At 37.2% G+C, this 19,248-nt stretch overlaps 2 protein-coding genes across 8 annotated transcripts in view; one reads left to right on the forward strand and one right to left on the reverse strand.

Annotated features, from left to right (window-relative positions):
* LOC141445385 (GTPase-activating Rap/Ran-GAP domain-like protein 3) overlaps positions 1-19,248 on the forward strand; it is a 324,516-nt gene that overhangs the window by 170,717 nt on the left and 134,551 nt on the right. The gene's annotated exons all lie outside the window — the stretch shown is intronic.
* Atac1 (Ada2a-containing complex component 1) lies at positions 1,090-3,168 on the reverse strand. Of its 2 annotated transcripts, none has more exons than XM_074102182.1 (2): positions 3,040-3,168; positions 1,090-2,831 (listed from the first exon to the last, which is right to left on the reverse strand). In XM_074102182.1, exon 2 carries the CDS (start codon positions 2,825-2,827, stop codon positions 1,847-1,849), a length of 981 nt encoding a protein of 326 aa, XP_073958283.1. In that variant the 5' UTR covers positions 2,828-2,831; positions 3,040-3,168; the 3' UTR covers positions 1,090-1,846. The 2 variants fall into 2 exon arrangements, with proteins under 2 accessions (XP_073958283.1, XP_073958276.1); XM_074102175.1 differs by having other exon boundaries at positions 2,968-3,168.

The raw sequence follows: 19,248 nt of genomic DNA on the forward strand, positions 1-19,248 counted from the left end.
ATTACAACTTGGTATTTAGTAGCGAAATATTGGTTGACATGGCGATGGTACGCGATTCGGCTTCCTCAATTTTATTGTACCCGCCTGTCGTCGTCAATTACTTTTGTAAAATGTATCAATTGATCCAAATACCAATTCACGTTGCAAGGGGAATTGATTCCTTGGAATAGAAGCAATGTTGAATGCAATAATTCCTACAGTTACTGAAAGCAAACTAGCCTAAACCACTGTGACTGATCACAGAGGTACACTAAAAAACATGGGATAGCAACTAAATCAGACTTTATTGTGCATTGCCAAGTGTCTCCGCTAGTATTGTACATACCTACCTACCGGCCCTAGTTAATAAATAAACTAACTAGAGGGCAGATTTTTAAAACACATCTGTGAAAATACCATACAGATAATGTAAAAAAATTTTAGGGTTCCGTGCCTCAAAAGGGAAAAACGGGACCCTTATAGGATTACTTTGTTGCTTGTCTTTGTTGACCCTTTTTTGCAGGAACGCGTAGAGTTTTCAAGCTGAAATTGATATCAAATATTCAGGTCCGATACCTCTAGAAGCAATGAAAAGAATCAAACTTCTAAGTCAGCGCAAAAACCTATAGATAGGGTACAGCCAGCAGCAGAATTGAGCTGTTACGGAGCTTTGTGATCACTTGTTTTTGAACTGTCCACACAATCCAGGATTTTAGAAATGGTATAGGTAAGCTCAGAAAATCAAAAATATAATGTGGTATATCTTGTTGCCTATACTATAACATCTTGTTTTAAAAAGATAAATACTATTACTAAGTATTTGTACTAAGAAAGAACAAACATTTTTTTTTAAAACTTATTTATTAACAGTTAAAAAAAGGTAATTATTGTAAAATAAAGTTTAAGCAAAAGCTGTGAACTAAAATGTTCATCACATTTGATTGATTTAAAAATACTACTTAGCCTAATTAATAGAGATTAATCAAATATTACACCATAATAAACACCAAGCTCTCATGATGGGCAACACTGATTTTGGAAAATGTCTATGACACAAATAAGTGGTTTCACAGCTCACTGTTGCCATAAATTATTTGTGGGAGCATTGCATTTTGAATCTTCGCTTACCCATATATGCCCAGAACTATTTTTAGTCTCCAATATCTTTCAACCACTAGACGTCACAGATAAGCATTTTGGTTTACAAATTTGCGGGTCTTTTGCATGGTTCAAAAACGACCCACTGGGCATATATGGGTTAATAAACAGACATCGGAATTCAGAGGGCTAAATGGGACAGGTAGATGAGTTCCTCTATCAATAAACTGAGATATATGCTTACGTCATATTAACAATCGCCTCTAGCTTTGTTTGCAAGTGTGTGTTGTTTGGAGGTAATAATTTGGAGATGGTGACACTCAAGTTTACACAAAGCAGTTTTCAATGATTGCTAGGCAAAGTATGAGAAACTGAAGAGAATTAACTATTAAATATTTTGTTTAATATTTTTAACCCCCAACGCAAAAAGAGGGGTGTTAAAAGTTTGACCGCTATGTGTGTCTGTGTGTGCCTCTCTGTGGCACCGTAGCTCTTAAATGGGTGGACCGATTTGAATGCGGTTTTTTTATTCGAAATCCGGTTTTCTAGTGATGGTTCTTAGGCATGTTTCATCAAAATCATTGAACTTTGAAGTGACAAAGTCGGGGGTTCTCCAACTTTTGGTTGGTTAGGTTATTTGCAAATAAAACTTGGCTTGATCACTAGTAAATGGGAAAAGCATAGATAGTTGAGTTTATAGATATAGGAACTCCTTACCTGTCTTTGAAATTTGCCCCCTAAATTGCAATGTTTGTCAATAAACATTCTTTTAAAAAGGTTGTCTTATAGGCGTCAGTTTTTCAGTTGGTAGAAGTTTTATGACACAGTCTGTGCAATAATCTGTGCCGGCAAAGTCAGACCACCTCGCTCCAGCAAAGCCTTTCACTTGGCAACCAACGCATGTTGTGTTTGTTTGATGCACAGGGGCTGTCTCATCCAGCAGTCTTTGTCCTTTAGCAGCTTTTAATAACTCCACTATATGTTTGTTACTAGTTTTTGTCTCTGTGGCTGTTGCTGTAGCTGATGTATTTGTATATGAACTTTCTGCACTATCATATAATTCGTCCATTTTAACAGGAACATGAAGTTGGGGGAAAAATGTAGATTTTTTATAAAATATTGATTTACATTTGTCTTTAGCAACACCTTTAGGGGTTCGTCCTGGTATTGGCATGCCCGCTTTTGCTAATTTAGCAAAGTATTTCTGTACTCTACTCATGACTTGTATTGGTGTGCGAGTTCCTAGTGCTTTGGCTATTTTTTTGTATCGTCTTGCTTCTATTGGCTCCTCTGGGTAGATTTCTAGAAGTTCTTCCAAGCGTTTCTGTTCATCACATGACCAGAGCTGGTTGAAAGTGACTGGTTTGGTATTGGTAAACTTTCTGCCACGCACTTTCATGCTAGGTTGTGACATGTTTGGCTTCATATCTCTACTGAAATCATCGTTTTCTTGTGTGATATCTATTCCATATTGACTCCAGTCTACCTGGGGCAACTCTCTAATGTGATGTCTAGGTGGAAACTTTACTGTGCCTGCCTGTAAATTTCCTACGAACTCAAGCGGGTTGTCTAAGGCCTTGTTGCGTGCCTCATTGAGGTCCTCAATATCCTTTAGAGCAGCGATTCTTTGAGCTTCAAGTACAACAATGTACTTTAACAAGTCGCTGTAGTCTTTGTTACCACGTAAAGCCAGGTGGTCGGTCTCAAATGCAAATTCCCCACTATCTTCAGGGTTCTCAATATTGTCCATAGCTCTGAAATCAGAACAACAATTATATTGCAACGCGCGTACAAGTAGAATGTCCAGCTTAACGCTGTCGGGTAGCCCAAAACGTTTAAGTGTAAAAATTAAAAAGAAACTCAACAGTGTGAAAAATAAAAAGTGTAAACCTGAGTTCAGAAGCAGCTCTCTTGAAGGATGGACTAATAGGTAAGTAATATATAGTTGCACGAGATAGTTACTCTATTGCCGCAGAAATCCCAAATCTAAGGAATATTTTCTGTAATATTACGTATTATTCACTGTTTCATTTAATTATCTCCCTTAGGTTACGCTTGCTACTGTGTGGTGGTCAATATTATTACTGTCAGTGTCAGTCAGTCCAGTCAGTCAAAACCATGGTCAAAACAGACAGAACAATCAGAACATAAAATCCATAATCACCTTGTCTTGAATTTAACATCACATCTATAACCATACTTATTTTCTTTGAAAACACAACACATAATATGCTATTATTTCCTATAACAATTGTAATATCTGAATTGAGGCACTTTATTACATAATTTTAGTTATTTTCAATCGTAGGTTTCCGAACGACACTGTAAGATTCTCGATGGCGCCATCTACCATACTTCATACGAAGTTCTACGTCGCGTAGCAAACTGTTGTTGCTGTTTATGTAGTTGTTGCGATGCATCAACAAATCACTAGGTGGCGCTTTTATGTAGTTACATACATTGCTAGCTGTGCAAATAGATGTCACTGATACATAATTTTAACCTTGTGAAAGCTCGAGTATTTAGATAATTATTTGCGTTTATCTAATTTACTACCGTAAATAATAAGAATAAGAACAGAAACCCCTTTAGTTCAGTTAAACAGCAGTAGGAAAGCTGCCGAACCGTAGAGACATCGACCAGTGAAAATAAAATTAACTTAGTTACAAACAGAATTGGTAAAAAATTAGCCATTCATAGGTAAATGCGGGCCGTACGCTTTGATTTTGATAAGCTCGCGGGACATTTCGTCACTACATTGAAAAAATCTCGAAGGTACCTACTAACTATCTCAAATCAACAAACAACAAAATTACTTACCCTTTAAATATTCATTAGTTTTACTCTGAAAAAATATCGGTTATGAGGTACAAAGGGTACGAACTATTTTTAAAAGTATTAATGACGATTTTACTCACTTTGGTGAATGAAAACTGGACGTTGATTGAAGTGGTTGCTGATAAGATAATTTGTTTGAATGACCTTTCGGGCTCGCGGGTTCGAAGACGCAGCCCTGGTGATATTGAGGTGTGATCTTGATGTATGTATATCTTGAATAAAACACCCATTGAAGTTTGACTGTGTTATTATGACTTGAAAACGATGATTTACAATTGATTAGGTACACTGATTTGAATAAACGATCGATCGATATGCGTCCGCATTGATCTACTTCAGGCCATTGAAAAGAGAGAGATTTATTTATCCTATGTCGCAATATTTAGGGCTGGTTTCACCACTAACTTTAAGTGACGGATATCAGTGATGCCGTCTCTGTTAGCTTTGTCAGAATTAAACAAAGACGGCATTACTTTTAGTAGCTTTTATCTGACACTTAAAGTTAGTCGACAAGTGGTGAAACACGCCTTTAAACTCCAATGTCTGTCTATCTGTCTGTTGCATCGTAGCTCTCAAACAGATGGATCAATTTCGACGTGGTTTTTTTGCGTGAAAGCGAGTTGCAGTATTTCTTAGCTATGTTTTTACTAAAATTAGTTTAGTCGTTTTTAAGATACCTATTGAACTTTAAAATGACCAATGTCCGGGATTTTCAACTGTTCTAATTTGGTTAGGTTAAAATTTCTCACATACCTACCTTAACCTTTTCGCCACCACGTCAAATACAAAAGACATAACCACAGAGACATAACCCATACGCTAGGCTTCCATATTGTAATGTCTAAAATTGAACCTTAACACAATTGAACGAAGGTTGCTTTTGCATTGAAGTAATGGACGTATATATAGGTCGTTGGCGTGGAACCTGCGGTGCGTAGGTACATTATGAGTCGTTGGCGTCGAAAAGGTTAACGTTACCGCAGGGTACACTCAGAAACAAAAATATGAATACAGCCAAAGTGCCTAAAATATGTATGACAGGACTTTATTGCCTAAACATTAAGGTCGCGTAAACTTATTTTTTGCACTTTGGTTGTATTCATATTTTTGTTGCTGACTGTACCTGTGAGTAAGTAAAATCAGCAGCAGAAGTAGATGAGCAGTTGTCATGGTCAAAATTGGACGTATTTTAACAAAAAGGATCCAAAGCACAGTCACGTTATTCTTAAAATTCGCTTTTGTTCCTACTGAATGAAAGTAGAGTACCGTAACCTTTCTTCAATTTCTGTTCTGCTGCTGACTGTACCTGATAGCTTTCCCACGCACTGCACGACGTGTGCCTGTTTTACACTTGAATTCCATTAAAAGTTCGCACACGTCAGTAGCAAGAGAAGGGTTCGACGATTCTAATTTTCAATTTGAGCAAACTTCGCCCGCTCGTAAACTTCTACTTCAACCAAGTTATTACATTTGACATAATAATATTAGTTTATATTTTAATCAACGTTTAATTAAATGGTTAACCAATTTGACCTCAGTGAAATTGAAAATATTTTATAACCGGTCGGATTTTTTTTGGCTTGTAATGAGATATACCTACCCAACCTAACCAACAAAACAAAAAGTTGGAAAACCCCGACTTTGTCACTTCAAAGTTCAATATCTCAAAAACGGCTTAACCGATTTTGATAAAACATGAACCTGAATTCAAATAAAAAAGACTGCATTCAAATCGGTCCACCCGTTTGAGAGCTACAGTGCCACAGACAGACACATAGCAACTCTCCCTCCCTCCCTTTCTCAGCAAAAGTACCTAAGGCCGAGGCCGCACTACGGCTAAACCGCCGCAGTTTTCAACCGCGTGACTTTTTAATACAAGTAAAGTTAAAACCGCCAGTGTGGCCGCTTGCATTAGTTTACTTGATTCACAAAGTCACACGGTTCTAAACCGGCCTGAGGGGCTACTACGAAATTCGTAAATCGAAGTTCGTATCGTACCGTCCCTTTAGTCGCTCAGTACCAAAAACGCACCCTGACTAATTCACGTTATGCCTAGACCTAACAAGAGATCGGAATATTGATATTTAGAGCCGTTGTGCTCCCTCTCACTATCGTTTCAAATAATATAAGCGTGAGCGGGACGGTAAGACACGAAGTTTGAATTTTGCACTTCGTAGTAAAGGGCCTGTATTTCTTCCCTCTCGCTCTCGTATTAAATAGTATAAGTGTCAGAGGGACCACACGACACGAACTACGAGTTTTGAGTTTCGTAGTAGCCCTGCTGGGCCAAAGCAAAGTTCTAACCCCCTCATAGTTATTTAACCAATTACAAACGTGACGCAATACGGTATTTGACAACTCCTGAATTGGGCATGTCTTATATATTATTATGAAAATATAGGTATACAGGCAGTGTTTAGCGAAGCGAAAACTTAAATTGGTTGAAAGTTGAATTTACGGTGATTTTTGGAAAAATCTATATAGCTTTCTCTTTTTAACCTCCGACGAAAAAAAGGGGTGTTATAAGTTTTGTCAAATGCTTTTCTCTACGCAGCAAGTATGGCGCTACTGCGTGTGACGTCACATGCAAGTATGTCTTTCGCTGTCTAATCTTGAATTTCCAACCTTAATAACTTTCTTAGTTGTAAAGGTACTTAACTTAAAAATTGTTTCTCTATTCGTTTGCCAAGCACTGTGAAGTTTTAATTCATAAAATATATAAAAAAATTGTCAAATACCGTATTGTCAAAGTTGTCCCGATACTAGCCCCAACTAGCCTGCACTTCTTTGCCTTCTTTGCACTTCTTTGTCACAGAAACTCAATGCGGAGTACCTACCCTCTGGTTATTTTGCGTGCCTACCAAATGCCCGGTTCACATTATAATCGTTCCAGTAGTATGACACTGCGATGCTCGATCGATCTTGTGTAATGGTGATTTTCCACCGGCGAGGCGAGACGAGAATTGAAATTTGTATGCACTCTCGCGCGCGCGCCGCGAGCCGCCGCGGGTGCCGCCATACAAATTTCAATTCTCGTCTCGCCTCGTCTCGTCTCGCCTCACCGGTAGAAAATCACCTTAACTCATGACACGATTTTACTGGAATATTGTAAACCGGGCATAATACTTATTCATTATTCTCCATTTTTTTATCATTACTAAATATGAAACTTTTTTGCTTCCAGAAATTTGGACTTACGGGCAAAAGCAATCTTCGATTTAAAATGAAAATAATTGATCTTTCTCGAACATTACAGAACAGGAATCAGCTGTTACAAGCAACCATAATATCAAATGTCTACTAGTCCAGCCAACTAGGTCGCGGAACTTTATTCTTAGTACTTATACAGATAAGTACTTATCAAACAGAACGACTCTCAAAACTAGGTTATTTACAAAACAAAGGCATAAGTTTAGTCTCATTCTAACCTGACATCTTGTTCCGCAACCCGCATACAGTTGCAAGGATTATTACTGGCTCGAAGCCAAAGTACATGCGCTCGAAGGATTCATTTCATATCATGTTTCGTACAAAGTTGATCCCCGCTTGTTTCAGACCAGCGATTACGTGATCAAGTCCGTGATAAAACCATTCAAATATGGTAAAAATCTATTTATTACGAGTAAACCACAAGTCTAGTTACAGCTCAAAGTAAATTTTCGTGTAGTTGACAACAACAATTCCATTTAACTATTATAAGCTACCTTCATTATAAAGGAGTTAGGATAAAGTAGTAAGGATAAAGTAGCACGTGACGTCACAAGCAATTAGCGCCATAATACATAAGCACTGCATAGAGAAAAACCTTAGTCAAAGAGAAAAACGTTTTTGAATAGGTACCGACTTTAAGTTAACTTGTTAGTTAACTTTAAGTTAACTAACAGATTCTAATAGACCACTATATACTTACCTAGTGCCATCCACGAAGATGCGTGATTCTGTCAAAATTAGACATTAATGACATTTATATAGTATAATAAGAACCACGGCACGCGTCAGCGTGAATGACTCTACCTATAGACCCTTTTTTTTTAATTTCCCTGTCATATTTTTTTTCGCGGACGCCATACCTTACTACCTTTTACTTTTGTTTTCCAAGCCTGGCATGATGCAACGCTCGACCTTATTTCTTTGAGCCCGGTACGTGGGGCTGTTATTTAAGGTTCAAGAGGCCTCCAGTTGGATCCTAGAGGCATGATTACGAATAATAGTAGCTAGAAACTCTAACAAGAAGTAGGTATCTACATCGGTCTCGCATAATTGCTTTGCTTGGTTACACGTCTATAGTATCATGCATGACAAATTATGAGAAGTGATATGAGAAACTACGAGAAAATAATACTAGGGCGTTTTCAAAAAGTATTCCTTTTTTTAATTTTAAAGAAAATATGGTTTTTCCTACTCAGAATCAAGAGCACAATCGTTTGGGTTATTTTCCGTATGTCCGGCTCCATCATAAAAAAATTTTTCGCCAACAGTTGTATCATACCGGGCCTCTGTTCTTACTGACACTTTTGTGACACCCACGATCGTGTTCTATGGGCCCCATCAGCCAAACCGCATAACTGTGACTCTAACACCATGAGGGCTATCGTTTTTTATCTCACTAGATGGCGCACTGTTGCGTGAGGTTTTTAAGTATGGCTTTCAAAGTCTGTTATTACGGGCGTGAAAAAAAAGTTTAGATTAAAATCATATTCAATACACCTTAAAACTGTACCATAAAAATATCGAGCATGCCACATTGCTGCATAGTCCCCATTTTGTTCGGAAAAAAGGGAGGACAAAGGTTTCCGAAAGACAAAACTGTCTCAAAACATAGACATTCATTGGCCCGGAACGCATATTTGCCATAATTAATTTCAGATATTGCAAAATATTCACAAAATTATTCTAATTATAAATAAACCCGCGTATCTCACCCAAAAAATATGAGATTTGACATTTTCGGAGACCTCACGCTACACTAGCGCCTCTAGTGGCGAATTCATACGCGATAGCCCTCATTGTGTTAACTTGGCCCCTGTGTCACAATTGTTTCGACTGGAGCCATCCTTTGCGTAAAGTAGCAAATTAAAAAGGAATAAAAACAAAGAAAACATTATGAAACTAAAGTTATTTAATGCAATAGGGTTTTAAAAAAAAGTGTACCATTTCATTATTTTAGAAATTTTGGAAAAAATATGGTTTTTCCTACTCAAAATCAAGAGCACAATCGATTCCAATAGTTAAAAAAATGCCCCCAAAAAAAAAAGACAGTTTTGCGACATTGTTTTCATACACTCAGTACCTACTCATAAAATTTTGTTTGAAAAAGTGGGGGTGACATTTTTTTAAACGAACGGAATCGATTGTGCTCTTGATTCTGAGTAGGAAAAACCATTTTTTTTTCGAAAAAGAAAGGGCACACTTTTTTTAAAACGCTTACTTACTTAAAACTACAATGACAATAATTAATTTATCGGTCATCGTTTGAGAGTTTATTTTATTTTATTTACGTGGGCACATTTTTGTTGACATGGTAGGAGATTCTATTACAGTTTCCAGGTTATACAAGGTGTTAATTAAATAACTGAAAACCTCAGACACCCTTTAGACTGGGCGCAATAAAAAAGTGTTTTAAGAACACAAAACAACCTAATTTAATAGTAGATTATTGTCGTGGCCTGGAAGTAGCCAATTGCTGGCTGAGTATGAGTATTAAACGGACGAGCTTGCGAGTCCGTTTAACTAATACGAAGCCAGCAATTGCTATTCCAGCCGAGACTAATATAAAGCTTTTCTCAAAAATGATGAATAATTCTGAAATAGACTAAACTTTTTCTCAAAATATATCATAACATTTAATTTTATTCCAGTTATTTTTCTTATGCTTTCCCGCCTTTTTTCATTAAAAATAAACTGCAGCTGTATTTTTCCACCGAAAACACCACAAGCTGTTTCAGACCCAATAAAAAAAGTCCGAAGTTCCAACAAAATATCTGATACTGCCCATTAGATTTGGCTGTATACGACTTGTGCCAACATTTCCATGGCCTTTATAACTTTTTCTCAAAAAGTTTTGACTGATTGCAGGCGCGCTAATTTATTAATGTCGAGCTAGCGTGCAATCTGCATAGTTTATTTTCGCTGACCATAAACTATGCACTTCACTTTCTGACATGTAAAGAATAATGTCAACTTTTAAGGATATTTTTGAGAAAAACATAGTATAATCGATTCTACTCTCGATTCTGAGCAAACTACCTTGGAAATGTTGGTAAAAGTACAGGATACGCTCGTGTAATGGTCATTATTCGAGCGTTTAATGGAATCTCCATGGACTGAACTTGGGTCAACTTTTATGGTGTTTTCATAAAAATAGTGCAGTTTATTTTTAAGAAAAAAGGCGGTGCGAGCATAAGAAAATATTGGAATAAAATTAAATTTTATAATATATTTTGAGAAAAATTTATTTTGTTTCAGAATTTTCAATTTTTGAGTAAATTTTTATTAGAGGTATTATTTCGGCTGGAATAGCAATTGCTGGCTTCTATTACTTAAACTACTCGCAAGCTCGTCCGTTTAATACTCATACTCAGCCAGCAATTGCCTACTTCCAGGCCACGACAATAATTTACTATTAAAAAACAGTTTTGACTGATTGCAGGGCACGCTCAATAAAATATTTCATGAGAATTGGCACTTTAAAGTTGAATATTTAACTGAATCAATCTTCTTGGCTAACCAATAAACCTATGCACTTACACCACACTATATGTAAAGAATAATGTCAACTTTTAAGGATATTTTTGAGAAAAACATAGTATAATCGATTCTACTCTCGATTCTGAGCAAACTACTTTCTGGTTTTCAGATAGTAATAAAAGTACAGGAAACGCTCGTGTAATGGTCATTATTCGAGCGTTTAATGGAATCATGTCCATGGATGAACTTGAACGTCAATTTTATCAAATTTTACATATAAATGAGTGTTTCACTAAATAAGAAAACAGGCCAAGTGCGAGTCGGACACGCCCAAGATAGGGTTCCGTAGGCATTACGAAAATATCAAATAATAATATTTTTCTAAGGATTTCGTATTGTGTACGGAATCTTCCAAGTTTACGTATATTTTTAATTAGTGTTTAATGAGCAATTCAACGGTGTGTGTGTGAAGTTCCCAATCTGCACTGGGCCCGCGTGGGAACTACTGCCCAAGCCCTCTCATTCCGAGAGGAGGCCTGTGCCCTGCAGTGGGACGTATATATATAGGCTGGGATGATGATGATGATGATGAGTGTTTTGTGAATAAATAAATCATTATTATTATTATTTTATACCTTAGGCTGCTATTTACTCTTAAACTACTAATAATTCTCAAGCAATCTTAGCCGTTATAATTTTCCTTTTAAATTTGATATACTTACCATCTTACTACCATACCGAATTTTGTTTAATTTTTCCACCCAACAGTTTAGATTTTAGAGGGCGGGGGTGGGGTCACGCTCAATTTTCATGAGAATTGGCACTTTAAGTTGAATATTTCACTGAATCAAAAAATCTTCTTGGCAACCCCAAATCCCCAAGTCCAACGATACCTCACACTTTTTTTTTATTTTACCACTGTCGGCGTGACTGATGTATGTATCCAGAGACGCTCAGAAGCTCAGAAGCTTAGGCGTGGACGAACAGACAGACAGACGGATAGATATGACGAAACTATAAAGCTTCCTAGTTGACTACGGAACCCTAAAAACTACACCTCGGATAAAAAAATTCACACATCGTGACAATGAAATGGGGTGGTATACTCCTACTCCACAGGAAATTGTAATTCAGCACAGATATTTTCTTTTCAGGGTCCCGTACGTCAAAAGGAAAAAATTGAACCCTATATATGATCACTTTGTTGTCCGTCCGTCTGTCAGCCAAGACCCTTTATCTCGGGAACGCATGAAGGTATCGAGTTGAAATTAAAACCATATACTCAGGTCTACAGTCCCTTGAAGCTGTGTCAATACTTAATCAAACTTCTAAGTCAACGCAACTACAAGATATAGTTAGTCGTTAAATAAGGTGTTTTCAAGCAAATTGCAGTAACCGAAAATGTTTTAGGGTACTTCCGGCAGCCCAAGAACTTAAAATTTGGTATGGAGGTAGCTCTATAGTAGTACAACCAATAAGAAGAATCTGAAAATTTCAGTTTTTTTATCTCTATCTATGTCAATAAATCATCTAAAATGACCCCACATTGCGTACATTTTGCATAGGAGAAGGGCTCTGCTAACACGTGATATCCATAAATACCTAAAAAATTGAGCGGAACCCTTGGTGCGCGAGTCCAGATCGCACTTGGCCGATTTTCACATGCGCTAGTTCGAAAATCAACTCCCAATTGAGTTTTAGCGGCTCGTGTCATTTTTAAGGTACCTAAAGAAATTATAATTGGGGCGGTGCTCTAATGATAATGAAGCAACTTTTTAACAATGAACTGGATTTCGACCTGGATGTCTTAGGTCAATTCAAATCCGATACTAAAGTTCAGTCACGCAAAGTGAGCTGATAACTTTTTAAGTTTTACTCTAAACTAGCTAAGCCCGCGACATCGTTTGAAAAAAAACCGTGGTAATTTCCAAAAATTATATCGTGGTCTTCATGACGTTCCACTAAAAATAAATATATCAAATTGTATGATTCAAAAGCTTCAAACACACAGAGAGCGGTGTCGGAGCGGTGCGGTGCGGCGCGGCGTGGAGGCGATAGCAGTTGTAATATTCAAGCTAACATGAAAGAGGGCACATAGAATACCGCGCGGGAAATAAGCGTGGAGCGGTATTCTGTGTGGCCTCTTTCACGTTAGCTCGAGTATTACAACCCGTACCGCCTCCGCGCCGCATTGCACCGCTCCGCCTCCTCAGTCATGTGTTTTAATCCAGCGGTTCAGATTTCGAGGTTTTTTCCCGATTCCGTGAAGATGCTGGGATAAGATTTCGAGATTTTATTTCAATATGGTATTAGCCATTTCTCCTGAATTAGCCATGTCTGATATATTATTATGAAAATATAGATATACAAGAAAACTTAAATCGGTTGAAAATTGGAATTATAGTGATTTATTGAAAAATCTAACCTGTATCTTTCTCAAACGCTTTTCTCTATGCAGCGCTACTTACGTGTGACGTCACATGCAAGTATATCTTTCTATGTCTAATCTTAAATTTCAAACCTTTATAACTCTGTTATTTGTAAAGGTAGCTTAAAAATTGTTTCTCTATTCGATAACAGACATTGTGAAGTTTTAATTGATAACTTAGGTTAAATATCAATTAAAACTTCACAATGTCTGTTAGCAAAAGTTGGAAAACTCCCGTTTGTCACTTCAAAGTTCAATATCTCAAAAACGGCTGAACCGATCGTCTAAGAATCATCGCTAGAAAACCTGCTTTCAATAAAAAAACTGTATTATAATCGGTCCACCCGTTTAAGAGATACGGTGCCACAGACAGACAAACAGACACATATAGCGGTCAAACTTATAATACCCATAAGAAGTAGAATGAAGTGTAAAGAGGAAGAAAAATAATACATATTCTTGGCTGTATTTTGTATAATTTATTTGTATATTTATTACGTGAAGCACCAAATAACGCAGCGTTTATTTGTTTACGGCCACTGCCCCTGGCCTGCTGCCAATCCAGCTTCTGGTTAATGCCACTGTAGCAGGACTCAGTTAACAAAATGCAGAGTCTTTTTGCTTCAAAGTAGGTAAGCGGGCATCGCTTACATAATCAGGTGAGACGTTTTCCCCTGTGTTCTATTTTGCTCGATCATCTCCCCCCTCCACTAATCTCACGTGTGTTTTCAATACGCATAACCCACCCGGTTTCTTACGTGATTTTTAACGAAACCTCCACTTGACATTAGCTGTGAGGGTTGTCTCGAATACACCCCCCCCCGCCTTAGACACCCCGTGTAATTAAAGAACTTCATTTTTTTGCATTACTTTTTGATTTCATTAATTTATTGTTTGACGTGAATAATGGAGGGAATTATTTTTCTTAAAAAAGCATCAGTTAAAAATTAACATTATGGGGCTGTTTCATCACCCATTTACTATATTTATTTGACGTATAAATGTGATGCCGCCACCGTTTATTCGAACAAAACAAACAGAGACGGTATCACACTTATCCGTTAAATAAATTTAATGAATGGATGGTGAGACAGGCGGTAAATCAGACAAAAGACTAAATTAATAATATTACTTAGTAGGATGACGAATGATATTTTCGTGTGACATGATCTCGAAACGCAGTCCTCTGATGTTATTATCAATATTTATCGCAATAAATAAATAAGAATCACTTTGTTCTCAACGATTATTGTTCCGGTATTATTTGGTTTTCCAATAACCGCAGTTCCATTTCACGAACTAAAATGAAAGGCTTGCTTATTCAAAATAGATTTTTGCGTTTTTATTGCTGCTCTACAATATTGAATCTGAAATCAAAGTTCATAGCAATATCCTCTCTGGTACTGCTGTACTGGCTCAAGACATTTATGTACTTAAAAATATACTTCCTTACCTACACTTGTAATGAAGACTGACGTTCAGTAAAAACGATAATATATATTTGAAATAAACAACAAACTGGAATTTATTAGTTTGCATAAAACACATGAAATTAACAGTTAAAAAGAAGGCAAAAAGATCTAACCTAAGATATCTTAACTGAATACATGTTACTGTAAAAATAAAATATATGTAAAAAAACAGCCTGTTAACAAATTGTTATGTTATTGTATTGTATAATTCTTATGTACATACAAGACAAGAAATTAATTGTTAACATGATAGAGACATACAAAGGCAAACTTAGGTATCCCTTAAAGGGATCTCTTCCAGTTGACCTTTGCACGATTGATAGGACATCAGAAACAAGAGTCACTACAATAGAAAGATAAAAGAATCTAAAAAAAAATTAGCAAAATTAAAAATATTTTAGATTATACTACAATAAATAAACAAATATATTTATTAAACCTTTTATTTAGTTTCACCTGTCCCGTGTCTGTCTGTCTGTAATCAAATCTTGCAAGTTAAATTCCACCAACTTCAAATAGTTGGATTTACTTGAAATATGGTATACTTGTAAATTGCGTGACAATACCATAACCTGATAGTGATATCCTGGTAGTCCGGCCGAGATCGTCTCCACAGGACGGAACTCTTCAATGGTTAATGGCATCAACTTGAAATTTGGTATGCAAATATAGTTTGGGTAACGCAAGTACAGTAAACAAAAGGTACAGTCAGCAAAAAAAGCTTGTATTAAAAATTATCTATCTATTTAACATTATCTTTTCTGTAACAGTTGTAATATAATAATTGCATTCCAAGACTGCACAAATTGCTTGCTAATGCACATCGCTATCGTGTAACTACTTACAAAGCTATATCTGGACAAAATTTCGCACTTACTGTTTGCGCGTGAAGGATGGACCGTATATGGTGGTGGTGTAATAATTCACACAACAGCGGTGATGCTCGATTTTCCTGTTCACTGCGTATGTGCTGCCACGTAACCAATGTGCTATTAGTATCTCGGCCGCGCAATGGATGCAAAAAGCGTTCGCCGTGTCACCGTTTGCGTGCAAGCCTGCGTCTAGACCTGCAAGAAAAAACAAGTTGCATTACATTGCGAGGCCGTAAAACCAACGAGTTAATAGTGGTCAATCGAGCGCTGCAGCGTAATTTAATTAACACGATTTTTCTTGGCTTAAGGATGGCCCAACAACGTTTAAGTTAAACGATTCGCACTAAACATACTCGTATGATGTGACTTAAGACATATTTAATTAAACGATAAACGATAGTAAAGTGGGTGACAGGTACGAGCAAGTACGCGTACTTTTGGCTCGACCACCTTTTTCGCCTGTGTGTCACCGTAAATACGCGTACTTTGAAACTTGCTCGTGGCTCGCAAACATAAAACCGCGTACCTTAAGTTTATACGTCTATCGCCCACTTACTGCCTAGGGCTCTTCAAGGCTAGAGTGAATAGACTAAATTATTGAACCAATGACACTTTTGGCTTCATTTGCACTTTTCACCGGGTGAGATAAGGGTCAATCACGGGTCAAATTAAATTTAATACAGCGTGTATTATTGATACAGCCACAACTATAACCAGACGTAGATTTAAGTACTATGAACCAATAATAAAACAAATTGTTAATTTAGAATTAACTACCAGAGCGTAATTCATTTTTGATTTTTTATCGAACAGCAATGTACGAAATTGAAAATACAAACTGAAATATAGATGCACAGAAAAAACAGAAAAATAAGACCATCACTGGGAATCGAACCCAGGTCCTCGGTAATCCGTACCGCGTGCTATACCGCTACACCACTGATGGTCAACGGTACCGACACGAATTTCCCCTATGCACCTCATATCTCAGCTTGTTTGTTTCTTACTTAGTCACTTAAGCAGTGACGCTAGCGACATCTATGCCGTAGCCCTCATCGAGAATTTTTTTTTTTTTCGGCTCTCCATTGGAACTAACCGCTCACCCGGACAAGAGATATCGTTACTCAGCAATCAAATTAAGATTGGTTTTTTGGAATGTTTTTGTAGTTTTTATTTCAATTCCAAATTTTTACTTTTACGGTCATCCCGTAAAACCTAAATTGAAAATACAAACTGAAATATAGATGCACAGAAAAAAACAATTCGTACAATTATTATCATCTGATACGAGAGAGAAGCGTTCTGTGACAGCTGTCACTTCAACAAGTGCGATGTGAGTGCAACGTTTTGAATGAAAACAAAGTTGTATCACGCAAGTAGTGATACATTGCGTGTTAATTTATTTAATCCCAGCTTCAGTTGATATATTTATAACAACCTACCTACAGTCAGCAAAAAAATATTTTTAAACAAAAACAGATTAATGTTATATTTTGTAGCCCTTAGGGTGGCAGGGTTGATTGGCGTAGCTGCTCAGGATTTATTTTTAGATGCTACAAGGCGCAATAAAGTATGTGTACCTTTACCAACCGAAAACCTCGCGATGGCGCGGTAAATTCTGTTCTGCCGGTGGAATTTCGAGTAGTTTCCAGTTCACGGAAATAAAGTTGCCCGAGATCAATACTGACCTGAAATTTCACGGGCTGTGATTAACAAGTTTTCTGTGCTCTTTTTGGACGGGGTAGAGCGCTGTGTTTTTTATCCAAAATTTCGTGCAAGTAAAAGAAATAACAAACTATTAACTACGAGTACTACGCCACTAGGGACGAGCGCGCGGTGTGTGTGTGATTTTAAAATAAAGGTCGATTCAAAAGAGCTGGCACAAATGGATTGAATGAGTGAATGCAAGTATCTATATAAGTGGAACGGATCAACTCTCCGGTCTTTCAGATGATGCAGATGATGATAGAAATGATGTTTTGAGATGATAAAAATACTTTAATCACGAAGATTACAAATTAAAAAAGTTCATACAAAAATTTGCTTCGTGCTATTCGAGTTCTCTTTACGTAGTGCCGTTTGACAGATAGTGCTGTCCCTCGCTCGCTGCTAGTTGCTAGTGTTGTGCCAGAACATAAGTATATACAAGAATTGCTCGTTTAAAGGTTACACTTTTACGGCCATTGACGATTTCCTTGAAATAAGTTCTGAAATTATATTATGTTGTTACAAAATGTTATACATGTTATTACTATGAAGTGAGTGGACAATTGCTATCGGCTTCTGGGGAAGCTCAATAGTTTTATAAGTGGCCAGCTTGCCCGCTGTGCCTTTATGTGATCACAACAATTTAATTAAATGCTTTGCTCAAGGAAACACAGCGGGGTTCACTTGCCGCACTTGCTGTGGACGGGGCGGGATATTTTGCAATAATCGCTCTCCAATGTGAGCAATCAAATTTTGTTGCCATGAAAAGTATAGTTTACTAGTCTGTATGTGTATACTCGTAGCTGTGGCGTCACTCTTGTGAATCACAAAGTCTTGTACCTAGTTGAAGTTTCTGGTAGGTAGCCAATTTGGCTTTTATGCCCTGGGTTCAGAGACCTTAAAGATAATAGGTATGCTAGCTGAATGATGAAAAAATATCAAAGAAATTAAATCGCTTACCACGGTGGAACCTTCACCTTTACGCTACTGATGCCATAATAAGTATTTACCTCATTCAAGTATTATTAAAAACATTTTTTTTTTACCTCAATAAACAGTTGTTTCCTTATTCATGCTTTACATAAAAAATATTTGTTCAATTTTAAATATTTTGTACCAAACCTCTGACTTTCTTTGAATGTATTCAGAGCGTTATTTTGATGTCCATAAGACCGATAACTGGTTGATCTGTAGCAACACATTTTGTGCCTATTGATCTGTCGAACTAGTTTGGCTAATTTTTTACTCGGAACTCAATGCTAGATGTATTCAGCGCTCCGTATCGAAATATTTTATACTTAGGTATTTGTCGAAGTAAGAGATTCGACCTGACAACTCAGTATAACTTAGGGTGAAGCCAGCCGAGCGTAAGTTTTTGAGTTGTGAGCCACGTACTCGTGTTTTCGGTCGCGTAATTTCTGCCGCATAATCGGTTTTATGCCCATGCGTATGCCCAACGGTGGGCGAAAACGCGCTGAAGAAGAAGAAGAAGAGAAGAATCGGTTTTATACAAAACTCCAGTTTGTGCCACACGGCGACTCAAAAGAAAGGCTCCACTCAAAAAGAATGTCACAGACATAAATTTATATTACTAGCGTAGATAATTAAATAAAAGTGTCTTCTCGCTTTGAGAAATTTTACGATTCTACCTTCGCAGCCTTGAGATGCGCGTGCATCTTAGGCTGGGAAAACACATGCCTGTAAGTTGCGTGTAAGCTCGCGTTTTCATGCAAGTAGCTTGCCCACTTCTGTCATATTTGTATGAAGATTGACGTACATCTGCCAGCTACTGGTACTTAAATGTGCGACTACAGGCATGTGTATTTCTAACCTAATGGTGGCACTTCACATGGCGTTGCGTATTTGAGTTTGCGCTATTGGCATCTCCATCGCTCACGCTACAAATTTTAGTGCATCTCTTTCACACACGTAAACGATTTCGGTGAATATGCCAAGTGAAGTGCCACTATTATGCAGGCTGAGTGGGTAGGTTCGTGAAATCATACGCAGTGAAAAGTCACCGCCACTTTATGAGCTTATATTCGTGTCCCATTTTTATTCTTATGGCTGACTGATATTAAATTTATGTAAAGTCTTAGTTGCTTTCAGGATTTAATAAAATAAAGATTCACATAATTATCTATGTAAAACAAGTTACGTAGCGGAA

The sequence above is a fragment of the Choristoneura fumiferana genome, chromosome Z, assembly GCF_025370935.1.
Source record: "Choristoneura fumiferana chromosome Z, NRCan_CFum_1, whole genome shotgun sequence".
In the NCBI taxonomy this organism is placed as follows: domain Eukaryota; kingdom Metazoa; phylum Arthropoda; class Insecta; order Lepidoptera; family Tortricidae; genus Choristoneura; species Choristoneura fumiferana.

Bases quoted from the DNA above. Each gene is read 5' to 3' on its own strand.
- Atac1 (XM_074102182.1), bottom strand. From the start codon at position 2,827: ATGGACAATATTGAGAACCCTGAAGATAGTGGGGAATTTGCATTTGAG.